At 20.9% G+C, this 24828-nt stretch overlaps 9 protein-coding genes across 9 annotated transcripts; 3 read left to right on the top strand and 6 right to left on the bottom strand.

Annotated features, from left to right (window-relative positions):
- Positions 1 to 907: 907 nt before the first annotated feature.
- PY17X_0820600 (conserved Plasmodium protein, unknown function) lies at positions 908 to 2787 on the top strand (the record flags this gene model as incomplete). Its single annotated transcript, XM_022955718.1, has 7 exons — positions 908 to 1006; positions 1147 to 1257; positions 1433 to 1528; positions 1695 to 1891; positions 2113 to 2202; positions 2309 to 2436; positions 2669 to 2787. The coding sequence occupies 7 exons, from the start codon at positions 908 to 910 to the stop codon at positions 2785 to 2787; spliced, it is 840 nt and encodes a 279-aa protein (XP_022811958.1).
- A 286-nt stretch (positions 2788 to 3073) lies between these two features.
- On the bottom strand, positions 3074 to 6471 carry PY17X_0820500 (conserved Plasmodium protein, unknown function; the record flags this gene model as incomplete). The annotated part of the gene is made up of 2 exons (XM_724908.2): positions 3074 to 6097; positions 6307 to 6471. 2 exons carry the CDS (start codon positions 6469 to 6471, stop codon positions 3074 to 3076), a joined length of 3189 nt encoding a protein of 1062 aa, XP_730001.2.
- Positions 6472 to 7309: 838 nt separating this feature from the next.
- PY17X_0820400 (thioredoxin 3, putative) lies at positions 7310 to 8413 on the bottom strand (the record flags this gene model as incomplete). Its single annotated transcript, XM_022955717.1, has 5 exons — positions 7310 to 7378; positions 7536 to 7679; positions 7777 to 7917; positions 8005 to 8057; positions 8284 to 8413. The coding sequence occupies 5 exons, from the start codon at positions 8411 to 8413 to the stop codon at positions 7310 to 7312; spliced, it is 537 nt and encodes a 178-aa protein (XP_022811957.1).
- A 2597-nt stretch (positions 8414 to 11010) lies between these two features.
- On the top strand, positions 11011 to 15043 carry PY17X_0820300 (uncharacterized protein; the record flags this gene model as incomplete). The annotated part of the gene is made up of 4 exons (XM_722858.2): positions 11011 to 14386; positions 14501 to 14660; positions 14808 to 14877; positions 14984 to 15043. The coding sequence occupies 4 exons, from the start codon at positions 11011 to 11013 to the stop codon at positions 15041 to 15043; spliced, it is 3666 nt and encodes a 1221-aa protein (XP_727951.2).
- Positions 15044 to 15874: 831 nt separating this feature from the next.
- On the bottom strand, positions 15875 to 16345 carry PY17X_0820200 (conserved Plasmodium protein, unknown function; the record flags this gene model as incomplete). The annotated part of the gene is made up of 1 exon (XM_722857.1): positions 15875 to 16345. One exon carries the CDS (start codon positions 16343 to 16345, stop codon positions 15875 to 15877), a length of 471 nt encoding a protein of 156 aa, XP_727950.1.
- A 1293-nt stretch (positions 16346 to 17638) lies between these two features.
- PY17X_0820100 (uncharacterized protein) lies at positions 17639 to 18292 on the bottom strand (the record flags this gene model as incomplete). The annotated part of the gene is made up of 1 exon (XM_723298.1): positions 17639 to 18292. The coding sequence occupies one exon, from the start codon at positions 18290 to 18292 to the stop codon at positions 17639 to 17641; it is 654 nt and encodes a 217-aa protein (XP_728391.1).
- Positions 18293 to 19635: 1343 nt separating this feature from the next.
- Positions 19636 to 20443, top strand: PY17X_0820000 (cytochrome c oxidase subunit ApiCOX30, putative; the record flags this gene model as incomplete). Its single annotated transcript, XM_723299.1, has 2 exons — positions 19636 to 19735; positions 19971 to 20443. 2 exons carry the CDS (start codon positions 19636 to 19638, stop codon positions 20441 to 20443), a joined length of 573 nt encoding a protein of 190 aa, XP_728392.1.
- A 694-nt stretch (positions 20444 to 21137) lies between these two features.
- Positions 21138 to 21893, bottom strand: PY17X_0819900 (conserved Plasmodium protein, unknown function; the record flags this gene model as incomplete). The annotated part of the gene is made up of 1 exon (XM_723300.2): positions 21138 to 21893. One exon carries the CDS (start codon positions 21891 to 21893, stop codon positions 21138 to 21140), a length of 756 nt encoding a protein of 251 aa, XP_728393.2.
- A 621-nt stretch (positions 21894 to 22514) lies between these two features.
- PY17X_0819800 (conserved Plasmodium protein, unknown function) lies at positions 22515 to 24596 on the bottom strand (the record flags this gene model as incomplete). The annotated part of the gene is made up of 1 exon (XM_723961.1): positions 22515 to 24596. The coding sequence occupies one exon, from the start codon at positions 24594 to 24596 to the stop codon at positions 22515 to 22517; it is 2082 nt and encodes a 693-aa protein (XP_729054.1).
- Positions 24597 to 24828: the final 232 nt, after the last annotated feature.

Here is a 24828-nt window from a genome sequence, read left to right as displayed (position 1 = left end):
CAATAATTTTTTCGAAGTTTTCTTTTTTCATTTATTGAACATATGAATAATTAATTGTCTATATGTCCATAAATTAGGAATAAATATAATATGATATTTGTTAAAATTTCCATAAGTTTTATATTTTATTGGGAATGATATTGTAACTATATGTAAAGGTATAAAAACATAATGAAAAAAAACATAATGAAAAAAAACATAATGAAAAAAAACATAATGAAAAAAATAATTTCGAAATTATTCTTATTATCATTGTATTTGATTTTTATATCTTTTGTTTCCTTTATTTTTTTAATATTCACCATAAAAATATATAAAATAATAAAAGTGTAATTTAGCAAAATAAATATTATATATTATAAATATTAGGGTTTCCGAAAACATTATATATCTTTTATGTTTGTCTATATATATTCTCCTTTTAATATAAAGAGTAAAAAAAAAAAATAAATGTGTACACATGTAGTTATATCTATTAATTTTGAACAATTCCAACGTCGTGCATTTTTGTTGTATAAACAACGTGGTTATTTTGCAAATGAAAAAAATATGTCCAGAAATGTTCTGTTTTTTATTTAATAATTATTTGTCTATTTTAATTAAAATATTCATGTTGTAAAATAAAAAATAAAACAATTATATAATTATGGAATAATATAATTTTTTAGGAAGCATCATATATTGTTAAATATATAAAAAAAAAATTTTGTTCATTTTTTTTTTATCCCAAATAATTTTTTTTACACATACAAAAATGTTTAATATGGGTGTACATGCAAATGTATATTTATATTTATACTTATATTTATAGTTATAGTTGTAGTTATAGTTATAGTTGTAGTTATTTATTTATTAATTTATGCGAAACCCCATAAATGTAAGTGGTGTGTAAAAAGTATGTAAAACAATGGATCCATATAAGTTTAATAGCTGGATACGAATTTTGATATCCTTATGTTCTCTCGGTGCATATATACTAATTTCATTGATGATGCCCTTATATATTGTAATTAGATTTTTAGAATATATATAATAAACTATTGTGATAATATAACAATTCATATTTAAATTAATATGCTTAACTATATTTTTATAGACATCATATTATAATACATATATTTCTTTTTTTTCTTTCGAAATTTTAAGGGGAAATCCAATTTTGAAACTATGTATGGAATACATTTTGTTTCTCCATATAACAAAGGAAAATATATAACATGGAACAAATACGAGACTCAAATATGTGACAATAAAAGGGTAGAGAAAATACTTTTCAAATAAAAACTAACAATGTATATTATGCATAGGTGTATATATGTGTAGAGAGTTGTATGTGCGTTTTCATAAATGTTAAACGAAATAAAGATTTGGATTTTTTTGAGAATTTTTTATATCTTCCCCTCATTATCAAAATTTTTATTTACCCATATAGGCATACGGGGTTCCAAAAAAAGGAAACCCCTTTCAAGAAAATACAGCAGCAATGTTATGTGACTCCGTTTTCTTTTTGAAAAATTATTTATTAATAGTAATATATACAGTAAAGAAATAAAAAATAACGAAATAAAAAATAACGAAATAAAAAATAACGAAATAAAGGTCTTATTATCCTAATATATGATACGTTTTACTATACACTAGTATATCCATATATGTATGAATATACATATGCATGTACATTCATTGTTTATTAGGTTTTCATAATAACTATTATAAATATGCTGTTAGTTAAGGGTGTACTAATATATACTCATTTTAAAGAACATCCAGAAACCTTTCCATTAAAATATGTCAAGTATTGCAACAAATTGATTATCTTTATAATGTGTCTAACAATTATCAACTTTATGTTATTTACGTCCCCCTTTTTCTTTTTCAATTATCACAATGAGTAACAAAAAAGATTATACAAATAAAATTGCACACGCATATATATATTATAAATATGTGTATAATATTATAAATATGTGTATAATATTATAAATATGTGTATAATATTATAAATATGTGTATAATATTATAAATATGTGTATAATATTATAAATATGTGTATATATATTATAAATATGTGTATATATATTATAAATATGTTATTTTTTTTCCATTTTGAAGGTTTGGAAAGACCACCTTTGCATATCCAGGATATTACATTTTGATGGGTGATTTCTTTTCACATTTTATTATAATTTTATTTATAAAACGGTAAAAGAAATTATGAAATATATTTTATGTGACAAACATGTATATACATATCCATTTTTTTAACATTTTCTCTATATCTTGTTTTTTTATTTAATTTTTTTTGTAGGGATAAAACTATTTTAAAATGTGTGTGCGAATTGGAAGTATTGCCTTGGGAAAGAAAGCAAAAAGCCACATTCCACAACGTCGTATTTAACGATACATTGATAAGCCCCGCCGAAATAACAAACTATCGTACTAAAAAACAAACAAAAACAAAGAAAAAAAAAGAAAAAACAAAGAAAAAACAAAGAAAAAACAAAGAAAAAACAAAGAAAACCATTTTTGCATTTACATATGCACACACAACATTTGTCACACTTGATTTTTATTTTCTCATTACCAATATTTACTATACATATATATACATATACAATATATGGTGTAATTTTTTTTTTTTTTTTTTTTCTCTCCACTATTTTTATAGTCCACAATATGTTTCACGAAGATAACATAAATGAAGATCAACTTAAAAATTTATTTGGAACAAATAATTATGAAGATATTTATTATATGATTATGAATAACATAAAGATGAATAATTAGATAGTGGAATTTTTTAAAATAAAAATATTTTATACAATAATAAAAAGTAAAAGAGTAAAAAAAAAAAATACAATAAGCATGAATTTTGGTAATTTACAAAAATACACAATGTGTGTGTAAAAGAAAAGAAGAAAATGTATATAAATTAAAAAAATTATAATTAAAAAAAAATATATAATAATTATCCGTATAATATTGTAAATTATGTAAAACATAATAATATATAGAAAATATTTTAAGGATATATTATAATAGTTACAAAATATCAACAAATGTAAAATTTTTCCTAAATTCTGGAAAGATCTATACAAAGATATTTAACTACATTAGAGTTATAATGAATAAATGGTATATTTTCATTTTGATAAGATAAGAATGTTTTTCCAGGAGAATTAATTTTAACATGATATATTTTTTGATTTTTGTAAGAAATAATATCATCAATATATAATTTGGAATTTTCTAAATTTATATATGGTAATTTATAATTATGAATAATATCATTTATATTAATATCACCATTTTCTGTTTGGCTTTTTAAATCGTCTAGTGATATTGGCTGTTTAAAGTAAAAAGATACAAAACTTTTTTTTTTCCATTTTTTTAATATAAAATTTGTATATTCATTAAAATAATGGTTTTTCATTTTATCATTTGTGTATATATATATTGGTTTTTGCGTACTATGTGAATTTTTTACGCATTTTATATATATATTACTGTAATTAAGCCCGTTTTTTTCGCCATTTTTTTCGCCATTTTTTTCGCCATTTTTTTCGCCATTTTTTCCCCCATTTTTTTCGCCACTTTTTTCGTCATTTTTTCCCTCATTTTTTTCGGGGAATTGTTTTTCCGCTTTTGTCTCATATCGGGTTTCCAACAATAGATGGTCACCTGTATCAGCATCATAGCGGTATGTTTCCATAAATATATTTTTTTCATAATTTATTTCATCTTTGTTTTTAAACTTTAGATTTTTTTTGTATTTCTCAAACTCTTTAAAGGTGCTATTGTTTCCACCGTAACTCTTCTTATCATTATTATTATCATTGTTATTATCATTATTATTATCATTATTATTATCATTGTTATTATCATAATTGTTGTTTTGATATCTTTTCCTAATTTTATCATTATAATATTGCTCGTTCATAGAAATATATTTACTCTCCATTTTTATATTTTCATCACTAACTAATACCATTATATTTGTATTTTTATCATAAATTAAATTATTATGAACATGCAGAATTTCTCTATGGCTATATGATAAAGTATTATCATCATTAGGAGTATAATAATCTATAATTATATTATGATTTAAATTTTCGCAAGTAAAATAATGTTTTGATAACATGTCTATATAATAATATATATTAAATAAATTATTTCCTTTTGCTAAACTTCCTAATATATAATAATAATCATCATACATATTATAATTACATATATATAGACACTTTTCTTTTTCCCATTTTTTTATTATATTAACATCTGTATTGTCTAATTTATTAAAAATTTTTTTTATATATGAAAGAGCATCGTTTTGTTTATTATCATTCTTACTGTCATTTTTTCTGTCATTCTTACTGTCGTTTTTTCCTTGACTCATTATATTTTTTTTTTTTATTTTTATTGTTTTGTTTGGTATAAAAATATCTGAATTATTTTCTTCTTCATTTTCTCGTTCCCCTTGTAAATATTTTAACGAATTTTTATAATGATATATTTTTGGTAATATTATTAAAGGTGTTTCATTTTTTTTTTTTTTTATTATTTCTTTTAATACTTCTATTTGTAAAAAACTAAACCGTCCATTTTCAACATTCTGTTTATTATATCCAATATTTGCTCCATCCAATAAACATGTATATGTTCCAACATTAAAATGTTTGTTTATATCTCCAGTGTTTTGAAAATTTTCTTTTATTTCATTCTTGCTACCTTTTTTACAATCTTGATGTTTTTCAACCTGTTCATTGATGAGGTTTGCGTTTTCAACCTGTTCATTGATGAGGTTTGCGTTTCCATTTTGTACGTAGGCTGTTTGTGTGCAGGGAGTTTGTGTGCATGAGGCTTGCGTGCCAGCATTTCCGTTGAGTATTGAAAAAAAATGCTTAATTTTAAAAATTTCTTTGGAATTAAAAAGGTGAGTAATAAGTATGATATTAATAATGGCTATTATAACTTGTTTAAGTGTAAGGAAATATGTATTTATATTTTCATCACAATTTTTACAATTATAAGTATTTTTAATATTTTCTGTTAATTTAATAAATGGAATTTTTTTAACTATTTTATTAACACAATAATATAAATTTCGTTTTTCCTCTTCGTCTAAATTTTCTTGAATTTTTTTTATATTTATATTCATTGATTCATAATTATTTTTATACAATTCTAAAATAGTTTGTATTTGTTCCATAAGTATATTTTTAAGAATATTTATTTTATTATTATTTTTTAAATTGTCTTTTTTTATATCATTAAAAATAAAATTACCATCAATTTTTTTTATAACATGTTGTATATTTTCATACACATAATGAATAAGTTTCAAAACATAAATAAGTTTAATTTTTATTTTATTTAAATTCATATGATTAAATATATCGATTATTAAATAATTATTTAAAATATATTTTTTATCTTCTTCTTCTAAATTTATATTATATTTATTTAATTTTATGCCATATTCTTTAAAATTATCATAGTCTATATTATTTACTAAATGACATCGTTTGCTTTTTACATTTATCTGTTCCATGTTATTATTACATTTTTCATTATTGTTATTTATTTTTCTAAAATTTTTTATTCGGTTATTTCCTTCATATTCATTAATATTCCCATTTAAGCTATTATTTAAATTTGTTATCTTTTCATAGGTTGGTTCGTCTAATGGGAGATCTATAATTCGAACCAAAATATATTTATAAAAGCGTTCCCTAATTGTTATATTTTTTTCTATCATTTTATTAATTGTTAATAAATATTCATATATATAATTATTTGAGATATAATAATTACAAATAGCTAGATATGAATTTTCAAGCATTTCTATCTTCTTTTCTTTCATACTTTCAATAATTTTTACCATATTATTAATATCATTAAATCTGCTACATAAATTCAAAACATTACCACAAAGCATACTCATGCTTTTTGAAAATTTTTTATCATGTTCATAATTATTTAGTAAATTGTCAAGATGTATAAGTGATTTTTGTACATCATTTTCTTTAAGACTGTTTCCGATATCCAGCAGAAGTTTCTTGTTCTCATTTATTTTTTTTTTTTTAACATGTGCCTATAAGGAATGAGCAAAAAGGAATGAACAAAAAGGAATGAATAAAAAGAAATGAGCAAAAAGGAATGAGCAAAAAGGAATGAACAAAAAGGAATGAGCAAAAAGGAATGAATAAAAAGGAATGAATAAAAAAAAATGAACAAACATAGGCACGTATATGTGTACATTTGCACGTGTATTGGTTGTTTCGAGCTGTTCATAAAACATACCCCTCCATTTTTGTCTCCTAAAGAATTTAATACTAATGATCTTCTACTAATAGCAAATGAATAAACAAATTTAAACAAACATTGTTCATAAATTAAAAATAAAAAAAGTAATAATAAAATTTTTTTTTTTTTTTTTATTTCATTTTCTTTAATGTTAAAAAGCATTTTATATTTCTATGTTCACTTCATTTTTATTTTCGTTTGCGCTTTTTCTCTTTTCTTTTATGATGGTATAGAATTAACAAAGAGTTACCAAAAAAAAAAAAAAAAATTAAAAATACCAACGCGATAAATTAATATTTTATTTATTCTGTTCGATAAGGTTAGAGGCCTTTTATTATATGCCCTAACTCGTGTGAATATATTTCTAATATATATGCATATATATGTATGTATAAGAATATGTAGGAATAAAATACATTGTGCTTTCTAATTTGCACATAGGATTTTTTTTTTTTTTTTTTTTTAATAGCTAGCTTTTATTAAATGTGAAAAAAAAAAAAAAAAAAATGGAGGTACATATTCGTTCATTTGTTCGCCTATTTATTTTGGAAAAAATAATTATACAATTGTTAAGTTTAAAATGTTAAGTTTAAATGTTAAGTTTAAATGTCAAGTTTAAAATGATAAGTTTATATTGTCAAGTTTGAATGTTTTAAATTTGTTAATAACGGAAAAATATTGGAGAAAAATTGTAAAACCAGCAGTAGGTTGAAATATGCACACATTATATACATATATGAATAAAGTTGTTTCTCATCACTTTCTTTTTATTTCATATTGTATAAGAAATATATAAATAATAACCTATTATAAATATAAGTGTAAAGTTATTTTTTTACTTTTTTATTTTTTTACTTTTTTATTTTTTTACTTTTTTATTTTTTTACTTTTTTATTTTTTTACTTTTTATTTTTTTACTTTTTTATTTTTTTTCATGTATATATTTGTCAAAGATAGACATCAGAATTTATGCAATGTTTCATAAATGTATTTCCTTGAATTAGTCCAGTATTGGTAGGGAATATTTTTGAAATGCTTTTTCAAGTTCCTTTTCATTAGCACCTTCAATCTATGTTAAAAGAAAAATAAGGAAAACATATGTATATTTGATATTAACACAGTTTGGTAATTTATGTAATTATTCATAAAGATATAGTTATCTTGATTAGTTTTATGTTTTTTTTTAATATTTTTTTATGCAAAATAAATTAACAATTTGTTCATACCCTTTCTGCTAATATCCATTTATCATTTAAAAAAAAATAAAATTCAAATGTTGGCAAAGCATTAATATTATGTTCCTTTTTCAATTCTTTATGAGTATCAACATCAATAGAAACTAATGTAACAACATAATAATTTGTTTGATCCTAAATAAAAGCAGAAAAAAAAAAATATGAGATATATTAAAATTATAAGTATTATTTATTTATATCAAAAAATATTTATATTTATTTTTTTTTTTACTCGAAAATAATCTTCAATATTAACACACGGCTTACACCAAGTTGCTCCAAATTTCAAAACAACAGTCATACATTTATTGGACTGAAATATATCTTTTATATTTGAATTCTCTGATAGTTTTATAAATGAACTTTTTCCATACTTTAAAAAAACAAAAATGTGTATATATAAAATAAAAGATATAATAATTTTTTTTTTTTTTTTTTTTTTTTTTTTTTTTTTTTTTACCTCTCTATTTTTCTTTTTTAATTGTAGAGCATTTTGTATTTGATTTATTTTATCTAAAAGGTGAAGAGCATTTTAATTTAAGTATATATCATTGTTAGTTGGAAAATAGATGAATAAATAAGGATATATTATATGTGTAGGTGTGTGCAAATGTATATAGCTGTATGTAGCTGTAAGTAGCTGTATGTAGCTATATGCATGTGTATGTAGCTATATGTAGCTATATGGATGTGTATGGAAAAAACAAAGTATGTAAAGAGAGTGTAAAAGCAAAGTTACCATTATTGGAATTGAAGCATTGAGGTAATCTTTTCTTTATATGTGAATAAAAAAAATTAATAATAACTAAAATTAGAATGCCAACATGGAATAATGAAAAGCAAACTGAGCCAATGCAAATAAGTGCCATGTTCTTTTTCTCTTTACATTATTCTTTAACATTATTCTTTAACATTATTTTTAACATTATTCTTTAACATTATTTTTAACATTATTCTTTAACATTATTTTTAACATTCGTTTTAAAAAATTTTAAAACATATATTAATATGGTAATAAATATTTTATATATGAACAATCATTATACTATATTTCATTTGTGAATAAAATTATTTAAAAAAAAAATATCAACTCACCAAACTATTTTTTTTAATTATAAGTTAACACAATTTTCCATAATTATAATAACATTTATTCTGCTATTTTATTCTGCTATTTTATTCTGTTATTTTATTCTGCTATTTTATTCTGTTATTTTATTCTGTTATTTTATTATATCATTTTTTTAATTTATTATTTGCTTATATTGTTATACTATTACAATTTTTATGTTTAAGGATTTTTTTTTTTTTACAAAATAATACCCCAAAATTATTATTCCCTAATTTTTTATTTCTTTTAACAAAGACATGTATAATAATATAAGAGACCCATAACAAACTTCTTGGATGATTGTATAATCGTTTATGTTTTTAAAAATAAAATTTTTGTTCTATTGTTACATACATATATGTCTGTATATTTCTACTGAATTTTATTTATTCGTTTTTATATTTATTGTGCACATAAGTATGTTTGAATAAATTATAACATGGCTACAAATGTAGCTATTAGTTTCAGTGTTTTCGATTATAAAATAAAGAAATAAATATATTAAGTTAAAAAAAAAAAAAAAGTATCTCTAATTTTGCATAAGATATATAACGATATCTTTTGTTCTATTCTTATAATCATAGTATTTTTTTTTTTTTTATAAATGTTTGTTAAACACTAAAAATATTTTTGTATTTAAAAATAAATATATAATAACATGGGAAGGGGATGGATATTAAGATATATAGGAAAGAAAACACAAAAATTTGAATAGATAGAATATTAAAAAGAAAAAAGACAAATGAATAAAGGAAAATATTAATATCATATATAATATATGATTATATGTATGATCTTGAACAAAATATGACAACAATATATTTAATAGGTACTAATACATATATGTCTAATATATGTACATACTCGTATAATTGTATTATATGCTTATGTTTATTTGTTTTCATTTATAATTTTTTATATTAATTTTTTATATTAGTTTTTATATTAGTTTTTTATATTAGTTTTTTATATTAATTTTTTTTTTTTGTATGTGCATAAGTATTTTTTTTTTCTTCGTTCTTTTTGTGTAATGCTGGTTTAAAAGGGAGGAAAACAAAAATAGAAATATAACGAAAAAAAAAAAATAAAAATAATAAACTCAAAAAAAAGAAAGAAAATTAAATGAATATAAAACCATTAGAAATATAATTAAATTTAAAAAAATATTATTATTATTATTATTATTATTATTATCATCATGTATTTTATTATTTAATAAATGCTGTTTTCCGTGCAACCGTACGCGTGTGCGATTAAAAAAAAACACGCAGGCAATAAGTTAATTATATATACATATTTATTTATATATATATAGATAGATATGCATATTTTTTTATATTAAATAAATAGATACGCATATTTTTTTTTATAATATTTGGGTGTATGTATATATGTGTAAGTACTTAGGAAAAATATGTACATGAATATAAAGTATGAGTCTTTATATTTTATTTAAATACATATACATGTATATATTTTTATATACATATAATTATTATTGTAAACAATAATTAGTATTTTTTTTGCAGATGTATATAATATAAAACATATTTAAATTTAATAGAATAAAATAGAGCACAAACAGACACATAACAGTGCTTAGGAAAATATATGTCTAGAAAAATTCGATTAAATAAATTTGAAAAAAAATAAAAAAAAATAAAAAAAAATAAAAAAAAATACTTTATTCATTGATATGCTTGAACTGTATTTTTAAAATATGTATAAAAAAATTTAATACAATTCTATTAATTTGTGGAATGAAAATATATTCTTTATTTCCCAGTTGTATATAAATATACATATTAAATTTTTTTGATACACATATATAATGTTGTGGAACTAGAGACAACAATTAGCAAACTAATATAGAATTTTTAAATATTAATATATATCATAATTCGAAGATTTTTTTTTTGTTTTCAAAACAGAAAAATACAATAGTATTTATTATTTTGTTATTTCATTATATTGTGTGTGTAAATATATATATACTACACACATATATTCATACCATATTTGTGTGCATTGTTATTTTCTTAATTTATTATAAGATAAAAAATAACTTATTTTAAATCTACATTTCAAGACATATAAAGAAAAGTGTTAATTTATGCACATAAGATATAAAATATATTTTTACTTATATTTTTTTTGAAGAGTAGTATACAATTAAATTTACGTTAATAAAAATTAAAAATAGGAATAAATAGTATGAGGGCAAAAGCCCTAAAAAAAAATACATATATATATATATATGTGTGCATTGTAATTGAGCTGATTCTAGAGATATAGGAAAAGTGATATTTCGATTTTTTTTTTTTTTTTTTTTTTGATAAATATTGGAAAAAAAAAATGGAAGATGTTTTAGAAAATAAAAAATATGTCTACAAGTATAATAAGGAAAATAGCTATATTGATATGCAAAGAAATGAAACATTCAGAAGTAATAAAAGTGGTAATATGGATGAAACTGAAAAAGACATAAATGAAACTAATTCTATATATATAGAAAATTTACAAGACGAAAATAATAATATCAATTTTTATGACAATAATAATATCAATTTTTATGACAATAATAATAACAATTTTTATGATAATAATAATAACAATTTTTATGATAACAATAATAACAATTTTTATGATAACAATATTGAAGCTATAAAACAAGCAAATGGAGAGATACAAGAAAAATATCAAGCAAACAATAAATATAATAATGGAAATAATAAAACCCCTTTTGCACATCACACAAATGTTAGCATAAATAATAAAGGTGACCATTTTTATGAAATAGACAATAAAATAGCTCTCCAAAAACAAACGGCTCAACATACCAATCACAATGTTGGCAATCACAATGTTGGCAATGCCAGTGATGGCAATTGCAATGTGCTGCTGCTGAATGATAAAAGTAATTTTGAAAGGAATGAAAAATTTCTTAATTTTGAAAAAAGCCAAAAATTGCCTAATTTTGAAAAGAATGAAAAATTGCCTAATTTTGAGATAAAAGAAAATGAGGTTATTTATAATAGTAACAAGACTAATGAAAGTAATAATTTGTATTCGCCATATTATAATACTGAGGAAAAGGAAAAGAAACAAAACTCTATTGGCATATATCAGCTAAATTATGTTAACAACATAAATAATGTACAATTTTTAAATAGTGCAAACAGTACGAACTGTACTAGTAATAATAACAATGCAAATGGAAAAAACGAATTAATTTATAAAAATAGTCTAAAAAAATTAAATGAGAACAAGGCACACATATATAATAACATTATGGATACTCAACATAATAACAATTTTTATGAACAAAATAAATTCAATATTTCCAGTATGCAAAATAATAATAGAAAGAGAGCATGGATAGCCCAAAATGAAAATGGACAAAATTATCTATACCACAATAAAGAAACTTATGAAAATAATGTAAATAACAGATATAATGAATTTGGTGGCCATATTCATTTATATGACAACACCGAAGGAAATAGCGGAAAAAATAACGAAGAAAACTTGTGTAATTATTATAAAAAAAATGATCGAAATGAGCAGAATGAACAAAATGAGCGAAAATGTGGCAGGTATTATGAAGAGAGTAAAACCCCATTAGTGAGCCATGCATACATTTACGGTGAAAATTCTGAACAATTAATAAAAGACTATAACTTAAAAATAATGAATAAGAAAATACGAAATGTCTCACCTTTGCACCATAGAGCATATAGTAATATATCGCATAAGAAGGAAACAAAAAATAAAATAATTTCTAACATAAAAAGAGAGCATTTATTTAGTGATCAAACTGGTAGTAATATAAAATACCAGTATAATAATTCGCCATATCAAAAAAAAATAAAAGGGAATAAAAATATATCTCTCTCAGAAATAGAACAAAAAAAAAACATCAATGAAATAAATAAATTTTTAAATATAGTAAATTATTATGAAAATGATAAAAACAAAATTAAAGATAGTGAGGATGTATCTGTTAATCTTGATCTTGTAAAAACGTTTTCTCCAAATTTTGATAAAAATTCAACAAAATTGAGTGAAAATAATTATACTGATAAACTAAATAAATGGAATGATAATAATAAAATAAGTTATAATGAATTAGGAAAATTAGAAAATTATACAAAATGTAAAATGATGAATAGTTATGAAAATAGTGAATTAGAAAATTTTGAAAAAAGAACAAGTTTTAGTTATAGTGGAATTTTAACGTCAATGATATCTTCGATATTAACACAACAAAACGATAGAAAAATAGAAAAAAATAATTGTCTATATAATAATTTTAGAGGTAATAATAATATTAGCAAAAATAAAGAAAATTATGAATATAATTTATTATATAATATTAAAGATGGAGAAGAAATAAAAAATAAATATATATTTTCAAAAAAAGTATCAAATAAAATCAATTTAAAAAATAAAAAAAATAATAATATATTATTATTAACATTAACATTAATGATTGGTTTATCAGTTTTATGTAATTTTGATCATGGAGCAATACCAGTTACTTTAGAAGAAATACAAAAAGATTTTCCACTTAGTTATATTGAACAATCATTATTAGGTAGTTTAGTATATTGTGGTTTAATTTTTGGAACAATAATAGCTAGTATTCTTTTTGAGTTAATTTCAGCAAAATGGTTAGTAACTATTAGTATCATTTTATTATCTATATCATTATATATATTTAGTAATGCTAATGGAATCATTGTTATGTATATATCTAGATTTGTTAATGGATTATGTCAAGCTATACCTGTTGTTTATTTACCAGTTTGGGTTGATATATTTTCTCCTGAAGAAAAAGCAACACAATGGATGTCTTATATACAATTAGCATCAATTGGTGGAACTGTTTTTGGCTATTTTTTAGGAGGGATATTATCTAATAATTATAATCAAAATAATATTTTATTTAATAATATGTCTTTTGTAACAACATGGAGATCACCATTTTTAATGCAAGCTTTTTTATTATTACCTATTTTTTTAATCATGATTTTTATTCCATCTAGTATGATAAATATAAGTTCTAAATATTCAGATATTGAAACAGAAGAAATCGAAAATAATAATAAAATAAATGAAAAAGAATTTGGAAACTCAAATTTTGATAATTTAGGAATGGATGAATATAATGAAATGACATTAAATAGCCAATCTAACATATTAACTAATTTAAATAAAAAAAAAAAATATATATTACCATATCAAAATCAACAAAATAATATCAATCGTAAAAATTATAATAGATCAGCTACATATATTATGGAACAAAAAACAAATATTTTAAGAAAAACGTTTAAAGAAGTTAAAAAATTATTAAATAATAAATTATATATAATAATAACATTAGGTATGAGTAATTTATATTTTGTTGTTACCGGTATTCAATTTTGGATTACCGAATATATGTCTGTTGTTTTATTAACTGAAAAAATGAAAATCGTTACAGTTTCAACATTATGTTTTTTAACATCTCCTACATCTGGTGTATGGTTTGGTGGATTTATTTGTGATCTATTTGGTGGATATAAAAATACAAATTATTCAAAAACAATTAAAGTGGCCACTGCCTTTGCAATATCTGCTTGTATATTTGGAATTTTATCTGCTCATTTAACAAATTTTATATTTTTCTCAATTTCTTTGTGGCTCTGTTTGTTTACTGGTTCTGCTCTTGTCCCCGTCGCAGTAGGTATGTACCAAAAAAAAAAAAAAAAAAAAAAAAAAATATCTACAAATTTTACGCTTGACTTTGATAAAGCTCATGTATATATTATGATTTTCCATTTATTCTCTTCATTTTTAGGAATGTTATTGTCATGTGTAAGTAACCATCAGAAAAGTTTATCCTCCGCTGTGTCTCAAGTTATATACAATGTATTTGGTTGGTTTTCTGCACCGTTATTATCCGGAATTATCATGGACATAATGCACAAATATACCAACAATAACCGATTGGCTTTAAAGTATATTATTATTAAAAAATAGTTGTTCATAAAGCCAATTTTGTCAAACTTTTTTATCCAATTTTGCCAAACCCTTTTTTTATCCAATTTTGTCAAACTTTTTTTAGTCATAATTTTATGTTCCATTCACATTTCAATATTTTTTAGGGCCGGTTTTACCATGATCCTTTATTCCAGTTGTATCGGTTTCTTCCTATTATTATATGCGAACTTTTTGGTAATAATATCAAATATCCGATAAAAATATAGTGCACCTATATATTTTGCCTTAACAAAATATGGCTTCATTTTATTATCCATTTTTACGTTTTTATTTTAATTAGGATTTTTCTGATAAAAAAGGAAATGAAGAATCTCATGAATTAGAGGAACCTCTGATGTAAAATTCAGGATATGCTTTATTAAGATAAAGAAATTATTTTTAAAAAAAAAAAAAAAAAGGTGTATATATTCTGAGAACAATTATGTTTGTGTCTATATATTATTATTTTTTACTATTGACATTTTTTTTTTGTATACATTAAATTGGTAACAATATATAATTGGTTAATTATTTCAATTAATTCTTAATTTTTGTTATTATTTTTAGTTTTTTATTTTTTTGCATATATTCGTAATAAAATTATATTTGCACACAACACTTATATTTTTTTTTTTTTTCGTCTTTTTTTTATAATCCTACTAACTAATACATTTCAAGCATTTGTTATTCATAATCAAAAAAATATATTTTTATGTAAAATACATAAAAAAGAAAAACAAGGAATTTATATGTCCATAAAATAAATAAAAACAAACGAGTTGTATACTCAAATCTTATGGGCTCTATACATTTCCTTGTTTATAACTTTATGCTTTATCTGTTTATTTATCTGTTTATTTATTTCCTTTTCAATCATAAATATTTTTATGAATAAGCATTTAAAATTTAATTAAAAACAATTTATGTCTTTAAACTTCAAATAATATATTTTCTCCCTTCATCATGTAAACGTATATACACACATGCATGTATGATATATTTTGCATTTTTAAAATAGGGGAAAACATAAATATTTGTGAAAAATAAAAACATGGTATACTAAAAATTTGCTCTAAAAAATTGTTAGAGAAAGGTTAAAACAGGCAAGTGAATAAATTTAAAACGAAATGAATAATTATATAAATAATAAGTAAAATATAATAAAACATAATATAGTAAAATATTTATATCCCTATTTCTTTAAATCCAACATGGATAAGCAAACTAAAACTTCTCCTATCGATGTAGTTTCCATTTTACTTTTGTCTTTGTCGTCATTCACTAATTCAGATGAAATATTTTCATTATTTTTCTCTTCATTATTTACAACATTGTCCTTTTTATTATTACCAAAATTAATATCTGTATGTCTTTTTTCCATATAACTTAAATTATTACTTCTTTGCTGATAAGGCTGGCATAAATTCCTTCTATGGTTTTTATACATAATTTCTCCTTTTTCTGTTATTTTTTTATTTAAATTTTTTCTTCGAGGTTCATAATTAAACTCTTCATTTTCCTCCTCTTCATTTATTAATGTTATCAATGCTAAAAGAGCAGAATTTTTATCTATATCTTTTTTACTTGGAATTTTTGATAAAAATAATGGATGATATTCCCAGTCGTCATTATCTTTCCCATCCTGCTCATTATTAGGTACCATTTTTTCTAATTAAATAATATATTATTTACCTTTAAAAAATTATATATTAATATTCATCTTGATAGTGTGAATATATACTATTTTTTTTTCTATTTTTATAGCTATTTTTTTTGCTAATTTTTTTGCTATATTTTTTGCTATATTTTTTGCTATTTTTTTTGCTATTTTTTTTGCTATTTTTATTATTATTATTTATATTGAATTGAGTAAAATATGCAAAGTTTTTATTCTTTATTTTTTATTTATTTATTTTTATTTATTTTTTATTTATTATTTTTACCATTTTCAAATGCATACATATAAATATGCCCACATATTAAGTATACCTTTTTTATACTCGCAAAATTTGTGCCCAATTTAATTTCCTCTTACCTTATATTTTACAATCAATAATAAATTATTTTATCCTTAATAATCAAGTTACTAAATTTAAGAATTAACTTTACTGTTTTAAAATAAAATTAGGGGAACAATATAAAACGATATTTATAACTAGAGAAAGACTTAAGCATATATTAATTACATGAATAAAATAGTATGCTCAATTTTTAGGTTACATACAGATTTGTTTTAAAAATTATTTTGTTAAAATTATTACTTGTTAATGCAATTATTTGCCAACCTATTACTTGCCAACCTATTACTTGTCAACCTATTACTTGCCAACCTATTTGCACTATATTATCTTAAACGTATGTGAAAAAGAGCATGTTACAAAAATGGAAAAATATTAAATTGTATATCTTTGCGATTATTTTAATTTCTTCATTTATAATAAAAAGGGGGAAAATATAATAATATATATTGAAGTATATTTTACACAATTATTTTTGTTAGAGTTAAAAAAAGGATGAGACAAGAAAAGCAACAATCGTGTAATTTTTTTCTAATTGTGCATACAATTGTATTTCGTCCTTTCTTCTCTTTTCCTTTTTTCAAAAAATGTATTATATCCATATTTAGATACATACATTTTTTGCTATTTATATATAAAAAGGATAATTTTAATTAATGAGGTTATCATATATAATGTTGTTAAACAAAAAAATATTAGTATATACAAAATCATATTAACACATGCATAATATAGCCACTATTTAAGTATAAGTAACAAAATTATATGATATGTTCAGGTAATAATGTGCAAACTATTTTTTTTCTATATTAAAAGAGTTTATAGAATTCTGAACATAAAGGGGAAAATGGTGCATATATTTTTTTTCTAGCTATTTTTTTTCTAGCTATTTTTTGGGGGAAGGTGAATGTCTATTTTATTTTTCTTCGTTTTTTATTTCAAACTTTGTCCATAAAATTACAATTATTTAACTCAATTGTCCTTGAAAGGTCATTAACTATTGATTTAGCTATTAAAAGATATTTATGCAAAATCATTTGTGCCCTTTCATTTGATCCTAATCCCAGCCTTTCTGTGAGTTTATCCCTGGATGGTGATAATTTCAATGCCAATTTAACAATATTACTTGTTATACAGCCATGATATTTTTTTAAAACTTCATCATATGCTTGCATTGCACATATATTTAATTTAGATGAATAATTTGTTACATAACATTTTTCAAGAAAAACAACAATAAATTCTATAGTTCTTTTCATCCATAAAAAATTTATTATTCCATTATCAGCATCGGTTTTTAATTTGTCTATACTTTCATATTTGTTTAAATTATAAGTATATAACATAGACACATATTTAGTTTCTTCTGGGAATCTTTCAACTGCTTTTTGAACTTTACAAGTTAAATTTTTTAAGTCTTTTATTAGTAGATCTGCCACAAACCCATCTCCAAATATTTTTTTATAAATCGGGCAAATAGTATTACATAATTCACATAATTTTAACACAACTATTTCATCCCCTTCTCTACACTCCAAAAATTTTTTATGTATGTTTGTTATTATTGTATTTTCTTCCATTGTATCTGTCATTTTATTAATTTGTATTTATTCGGCATATCATTAATTATTTCTCGTGATATATAATGGACAAAACAAAAGAAAAAGCAAAAACAAAAGCAAAATAAATGATCAATGAAATCAGATTATTAATTATAAGAATGTAATAACGAAAAAATGTTAAAAAAAATTGCTTTAATTATTTAAATGCAAAACATGTTAGGGAACCCTTTACAACTAACGAATTACATATATGTATGTGTAAATCACACATAAAATATATACAATAAAACAAAAAAAAAGTGATATTAATTGTTACTAAATTATGATGGACTCATAATTTTCATTATTTTATATGGTTCTATAAAATATATACAATTACAAAACAAAGTGGAAAATCAAAAAATAAAAAATTCCTATACGTATATAGAAAAAAAATTCAAAAGCACAACATTGAGGAAACGCACATATTATGCTACACATGAATGCATATAATATAGATATGCTTACACCTCTACATAATAAAACATGTATATATATATATTATATATTTTTTTTTAAGTTTTTTTTAACATATGTATAAATATGTAGGATAAAAGAAATATATTATGGGTACATACAAATTTATGCATGAATAGTTGAAAGTTGTTGGAAGGTGTGATTTTACAATTTCACAAAATATACCAAATATTAATGCAAGAAAAAGGAAAAACAAAAAGGAAAAAATAAAAACGAAAAAACAAAAAGGAAAAAACAAAAAGGAAAAACAAAAGGAAAAAATAAAAACGAAAAAATAAAAACGAAAAAACAAAAAAAGGCAAAAAACATATATTTAATTATATTCGGTTAAATACCCTTCTTTGGGAGTTTAATAAATGATAAAAAAAAAAAAAATTGGAAATTATTTAGGAAATATTTTTAAATTTTAAAAAGAATATATATTATTACCAACTTTTTATCCACATATATGCAATATTCTTTTTCGCCCAAATATATTTTTCACAAAATTGCTATGCCAATATTTTCCATAATTATATATTAAATTTTTCACAAATATATTAGTATAAAAAATTTATGAATTATATTTTTTTAGTGTAAAAATGTTAGTATATATTAATACTGAGATTATCATATTTTGAGCAATCCTTAGCACTGTATATATTTATAATCATAACATTTTTTGAATTAAATAGGAAAAAAATAAAACAGATATACATCACTCCATCGCATTCACCACATTCACCACATTCACCACATTTTATTTCTTGTTTCATTTCTCGTTTCACTTCTCGTTTTGCATTTTGTCCATGCATTAACGTAACACATTATGTGATGATATATTTTTTTTTTTCTGTATTTATATAATTTAATAAAAAATGGCATTTAGAATATCTCAGGTAGTATATAACAAAGTTTGTGATGTTTTAGTATCATTTGGAGTTCGCCAAAATAAAACAACTTTTATTTCACACCCTGGTATATATTTATTAAAAAGGAATATAGGAATGTGTTATATATTTTTACCACATTTTTAATACGATTTTAAATTGGAATTATTTATTTTATTGATAAAAAAAATAAACATGAATTCAGACATATTATATATGCTATGGATAATTGATATATTTTTTCACACATTATCATATTTTTTCACATATTATCATATTTTTTTTTTTATTTATTTTTTTTTTTTTTTTTTTTTTTTTTTTAGGAGTTATGGCGGTTTCTCAACTTTTAGAAATGAAATTAATAACAAGACCTAGAGCTACATTAACACAAGAAAATGTAAATGCTATGGTTGAATTTGATTATGATTTGGCCAAAAAAGCACAAATAGCTGTTGATAATAATTTACCTATAAATTTTTTTGACCTTGAATATATCGATCGGCCAGAATATTTAAAACAACTTTTAGAAGAAAAGGAAATTTTAGAAAAAGCTAGAGAACAAGTATTAAAAAGAGAAAAAGGAAATTATGAAATTCCAGATATAATTAAAAATTATAAAAGAGTTGAAGTTCCTAGAAAATGGAGACAAGAATTAGAAATTGATAATAAAATTTTAAATGCTCAACCTGGTTTAAAAGAAAATATAGAATTACAAAAAATTATGCATGATTATATTCAAAATAAATCTAAAAATAAAGATACACAAATAAACAAAAAACAAGAGATCAAAAATTAAGACAATTTTATTACTACTATTATTATTTTAAATATTTTTCTCTTCAATTCTTTGGCTTTGAAGTAAAAAATAAAACACTAAAAAAATGCTAAAAAAATGCTAAAAAAATGCTAAAAAAATGCTAAAAAAAGCTAAAAAATTACTTCAATTTTTTATACATTGTTTCCCTTATCACCATTTGGAACCATACTTGTATATTAGCCCCACAATAAAATGCTTATCTTTACATAAATATATACAAAGTGTGTACTCATTTTTTTGTAACAATAAATTATTAACTAATATTAAAAAAAAAGTATACTCATAGTTAATGTCTATGTATGTATCAAAGTATAATAAAACAAAAAAATATCGAAATTTAAAAAAAAATTTTTAATTTATTTATATTTTCAAAAATCAAATATAAAAATAATTAAAAATAAATCAACGAAAATAAATTTCATCCGTTAGAAAAATAAGCCATAATAATGTTCAACTATGGGGAGGTGTAAAATATCCATAATAAATTATTGAATATATGTATATACTTCCTTTTATGTGTATGCACACACATATATAACCCTTACATTAACACATGGTTGTATCATCACAAATAGACTATCATTATAAAATTAAAGGGCATTACACTTATTTAAAATTAGTAAGAATTGTTCATAATTTATAGCATTAGTTTTGCATTCTTGATATGTAAATTTTAACATAATATTTTTTTTTTTTTTTGGTCTAAAGCATTCTTTGCAAATTCAAGAGGGTTTTGCAAAAATTTATTTGAGTTCACTATTTCGTCATATTTATTTATGATCTCAATTCGATTTTTTTTATTTTTATTATTATTGGTTGTTTGGGTATTATTTTGCTGTGTTAGATTATTTGTTTTTATGTCATTATTTGATTTTGTAATAAGTTTTTGTATTTTTTTACTATTTTCATTAAATATTATTGATGGTGTTTTATTATAATCGTCTGTATCGTTTGTATTGTTTTTTTTTGTTTTTTTTGTTTTTTTTGCTTTTTTTGTTTTTTTTGTTTTTTTTGCTTTTTCTTTTTCTTTGGACCCAATTGATATTCGGTCTTTAGCTACCATAAAGGCTTTATTTTTTATTAATTTTTCGATTAAGTTATTTTTTCTGAGTTTTATATTAAGTTTTTTAATTTTTTTTCTCCTAACTGTCTTATCTTTTGTTTCTTTAATATATTCATTTTCTTTTTGAACTTTTTCAAAATCATTATTTTGTTCTATATATCGTTTGTATATTTTCATAAATTGTTCTGCTTTATTAATTTGTGTTTCATTATTTTTGTTATGATTATCTTCTTTATTTTTAATTTTTATTTTTTTTATATTTTCTTGTATTTTATCATTTTTTTCACTAAGAATTTCCAACTTAACTTTTTCGTCATATGGATTTTCTATTCTATACTTTTTTCTTTCTCTTGTAAATTTCATCATTTTGTTTAAAACGGTTTTTATTATTTTATTTTTATGATATTATTTTTATGATATTATTTTTATGATATTATTTTTATGATATTATTTTTATTATTTTATTTTTATTTTTATCATTTTATTTTATATATTCTATGAATTTACATTTTTTTCAGTTATCCAATTTTGTTAATATTGCCAATTTATAATGTACAACGTATTCCATATTTTTTTTTTTTTTTTTTCAACATTTTGAATATTTTCAATTTTTATAAAAATATGCACGTTAAAAATGAAGCTTCAAAGGGTAGGGGAAATTAAATTTATTAGTTAATATTTATCACAAACTTAAAAAATAAATTTCAAAATATAATTAAATAAAAAAAACGACAAAATTAGAGATAAAGAATGTTTAAACAAATAATAAAAAAAGCACAAAAATCGATTTAAAAAGCTTGTAAAATGTTGTAAAATGTAAAAAAAAAAAAAAAAAAAAAAAATTGAAATAAGATTAAAAAACAAATAAATAAAGGGGGTATATACTATTGTTTATTGTTTATTATTGAATATGTAAAATAAATAATATAATAACATATGGTATGATAAAATGTAAAATATTTTTCATAATTTTAGAAATAAATTAAATTATAGCCAAGAACTGGGTAATGAATTTTCAATAATTATATGATCATTGTTAATAGGATCAATAAATTGTAATTGATATAATTCTAAACAAAGATTATTATTTTTTTTAATATTTATTGAAATGTGTGATTCTTCTTTTTTGTTACATTTTTGTCTACTTTGGTCAGTACAATTTACAATATTTTCTTCATTTATAAAATAGTTGTTTAATTTTATTTTATTTTCGTCATTAGTTTTAATAGTTTTTTTTTTTTCAAATGGAATGGTAAATGAATCAAACAAATTAGGGGTTTTCATATAAATATATTTATTGATTGTTTTATCCTCATTTTTTATCGAATTATTATATATATATTCAGTATTATTGGAATATTTATCATATAATATATCTTTTAAATTTTTTTTAGAAACATTTTTATCTATAGCTTTGTCTATATGTTGTGTAATAATTTCATTTATTATATCTATTTTAAAAAAATTTTTATAAAATATGTTATCATATATTATTGGTGTTTTCATTTCACTAAAAAAAAAACGAATAAGATCTGTCTTTATATTATCTAATAATACAAAATCGATTATATATATATTATTAATATTATATTCTATATTTCTATTTTTATTTATATAATTTTGTTTGTTCATTTTTTGTTCATATAATGATGATATAATATTTTTATTTTTTTTTAAATAATCTTTATAATTTTCTATACTATAAATCATTGAAAATTGTTTAGAATCTTTTCCAACTTTTTTCTCTAAAAAATATAAATTACCTGAGTTTAAAAAAAAAGAAACAGGAAAATCTATTTCTTTATCTATTATCTGTTTTGTGAAATTATTTTTTAATTCAACACCACAATCAACATTTGGTTCTTTCGTTTTATTTGAGGGTTCAGGGTTTAATTCATTTTCATGAAAACACATTATTCTTTGTGTTCCTTGGCTAAAATCGTCTTTTTTTAAATTAACATGTTCAGAAATATTTTCCAAATGAATATTGTTATCATAATTAGTTGTATTGACATTATTATTATTTAGAAGAAAAGAAGTTAAATTATTTAAACTTGTGATTGGTGAACTTTTAGCTAAATTTGTAGAAATAAAATATTTTTCAGTCATCATTTTTTTATTATTTTGAGATTTTTTTTTATCCTTTAAATTATTGTTTTGGTCTTTTAATTTGTCTATTTCAAGATCTATTAAATTATAAAGATATTTTGTGGAATATATATTTTCATCAAAAAAATTATAAAAAGGAAAAATAATACTTGCCTCTTTTTGTGCTTGTAAAGACGATATATTTTGAAATACCTTTTCAGTAAAAATATTTTTTTCATCTTTATCATTTTCACATTTTATTTTATTTTTTATGTTTGTCTCATATTTATGGTTAGATGATACATTCACATTTTTAGTAATAAATTGTTTATTTTCTTTTGAAAAAAATGTCGTATTATTTTTTTTGAAGCTACCTACATCATTACTTTTCGTGTCAACAAATGAAAATGGGCTGGATATTAAACATCGATACTTTCGTATTAACTTATTTTCATTTATCATTTGAATAAATTTTTTATATATCAAATAATTATTACAACATATAACTAGCCCACTTATATATATAGGGAGCTTATAAGGATAATATATTTGTGTATTAGATTCATGATTTAGTATAGATTCAACATAATTTTTTTCTACAAAAATATTGTTATATATATTCGAAGTATTTTTTATTTTATTTGTATTATAAAACAAGTTTGAATTTAAATTGTTATAAAGATATAGTGGCGAGTTTGTGTATAAAAACGCGTTTTTTTCAGAAATGCTTAAGTTTGTTAAATTGGTAATATAATCGTAATTTTCTCTTATTTCGTTTTTTTCCCTTATTTCGTTTTTTTCTCTTATTTCGTTTTTTAAACTACCGATGTAGTCACTTAAAAAATAACTGTTCCCATCATTTTTTTGTTCGTCTATTTTTCGCCTTTTTCCTAATACCCAATTGACAGGCTTATTTATGATAAAAAAATTGTCATTTAATTTTCTGTAGATCAGTTTAACTTCCTTATTACCGTTTTTCATTTAAAACAAAAATGAATATTTAACAAAATAGTATTTACAAATTAAACCTTTTAAGTTATAATAGACAAATCTTGAAAAAAAAATAATCCAAACAATACACAAAAGTGTATATATAACAATACACAAAAGTGTATATATAACAATACACAAAAGTGTATATATAACAATACACAAAAGTGCATATATAACAATACACAAAAGTGTATATATGAGTTTGTTTACCTGTTTAACA

The sequence above is a fragment of the Plasmodium yoelii genome (assembly GCF_900002385.2).
Source record: "Plasmodium yoelii strain 17X genome assembly, chromosome: 8".
Lineage (NCBI taxonomy): Eukaryota > Apicomplexa > Aconoidasida > Haemosporida > Plasmodiidae > Plasmodium > Plasmodium yoelii.
Note: the sequence above shows the minus strand (reverse complement) of the source record. Positions and strands in the feature narration are given on the sequence as shown.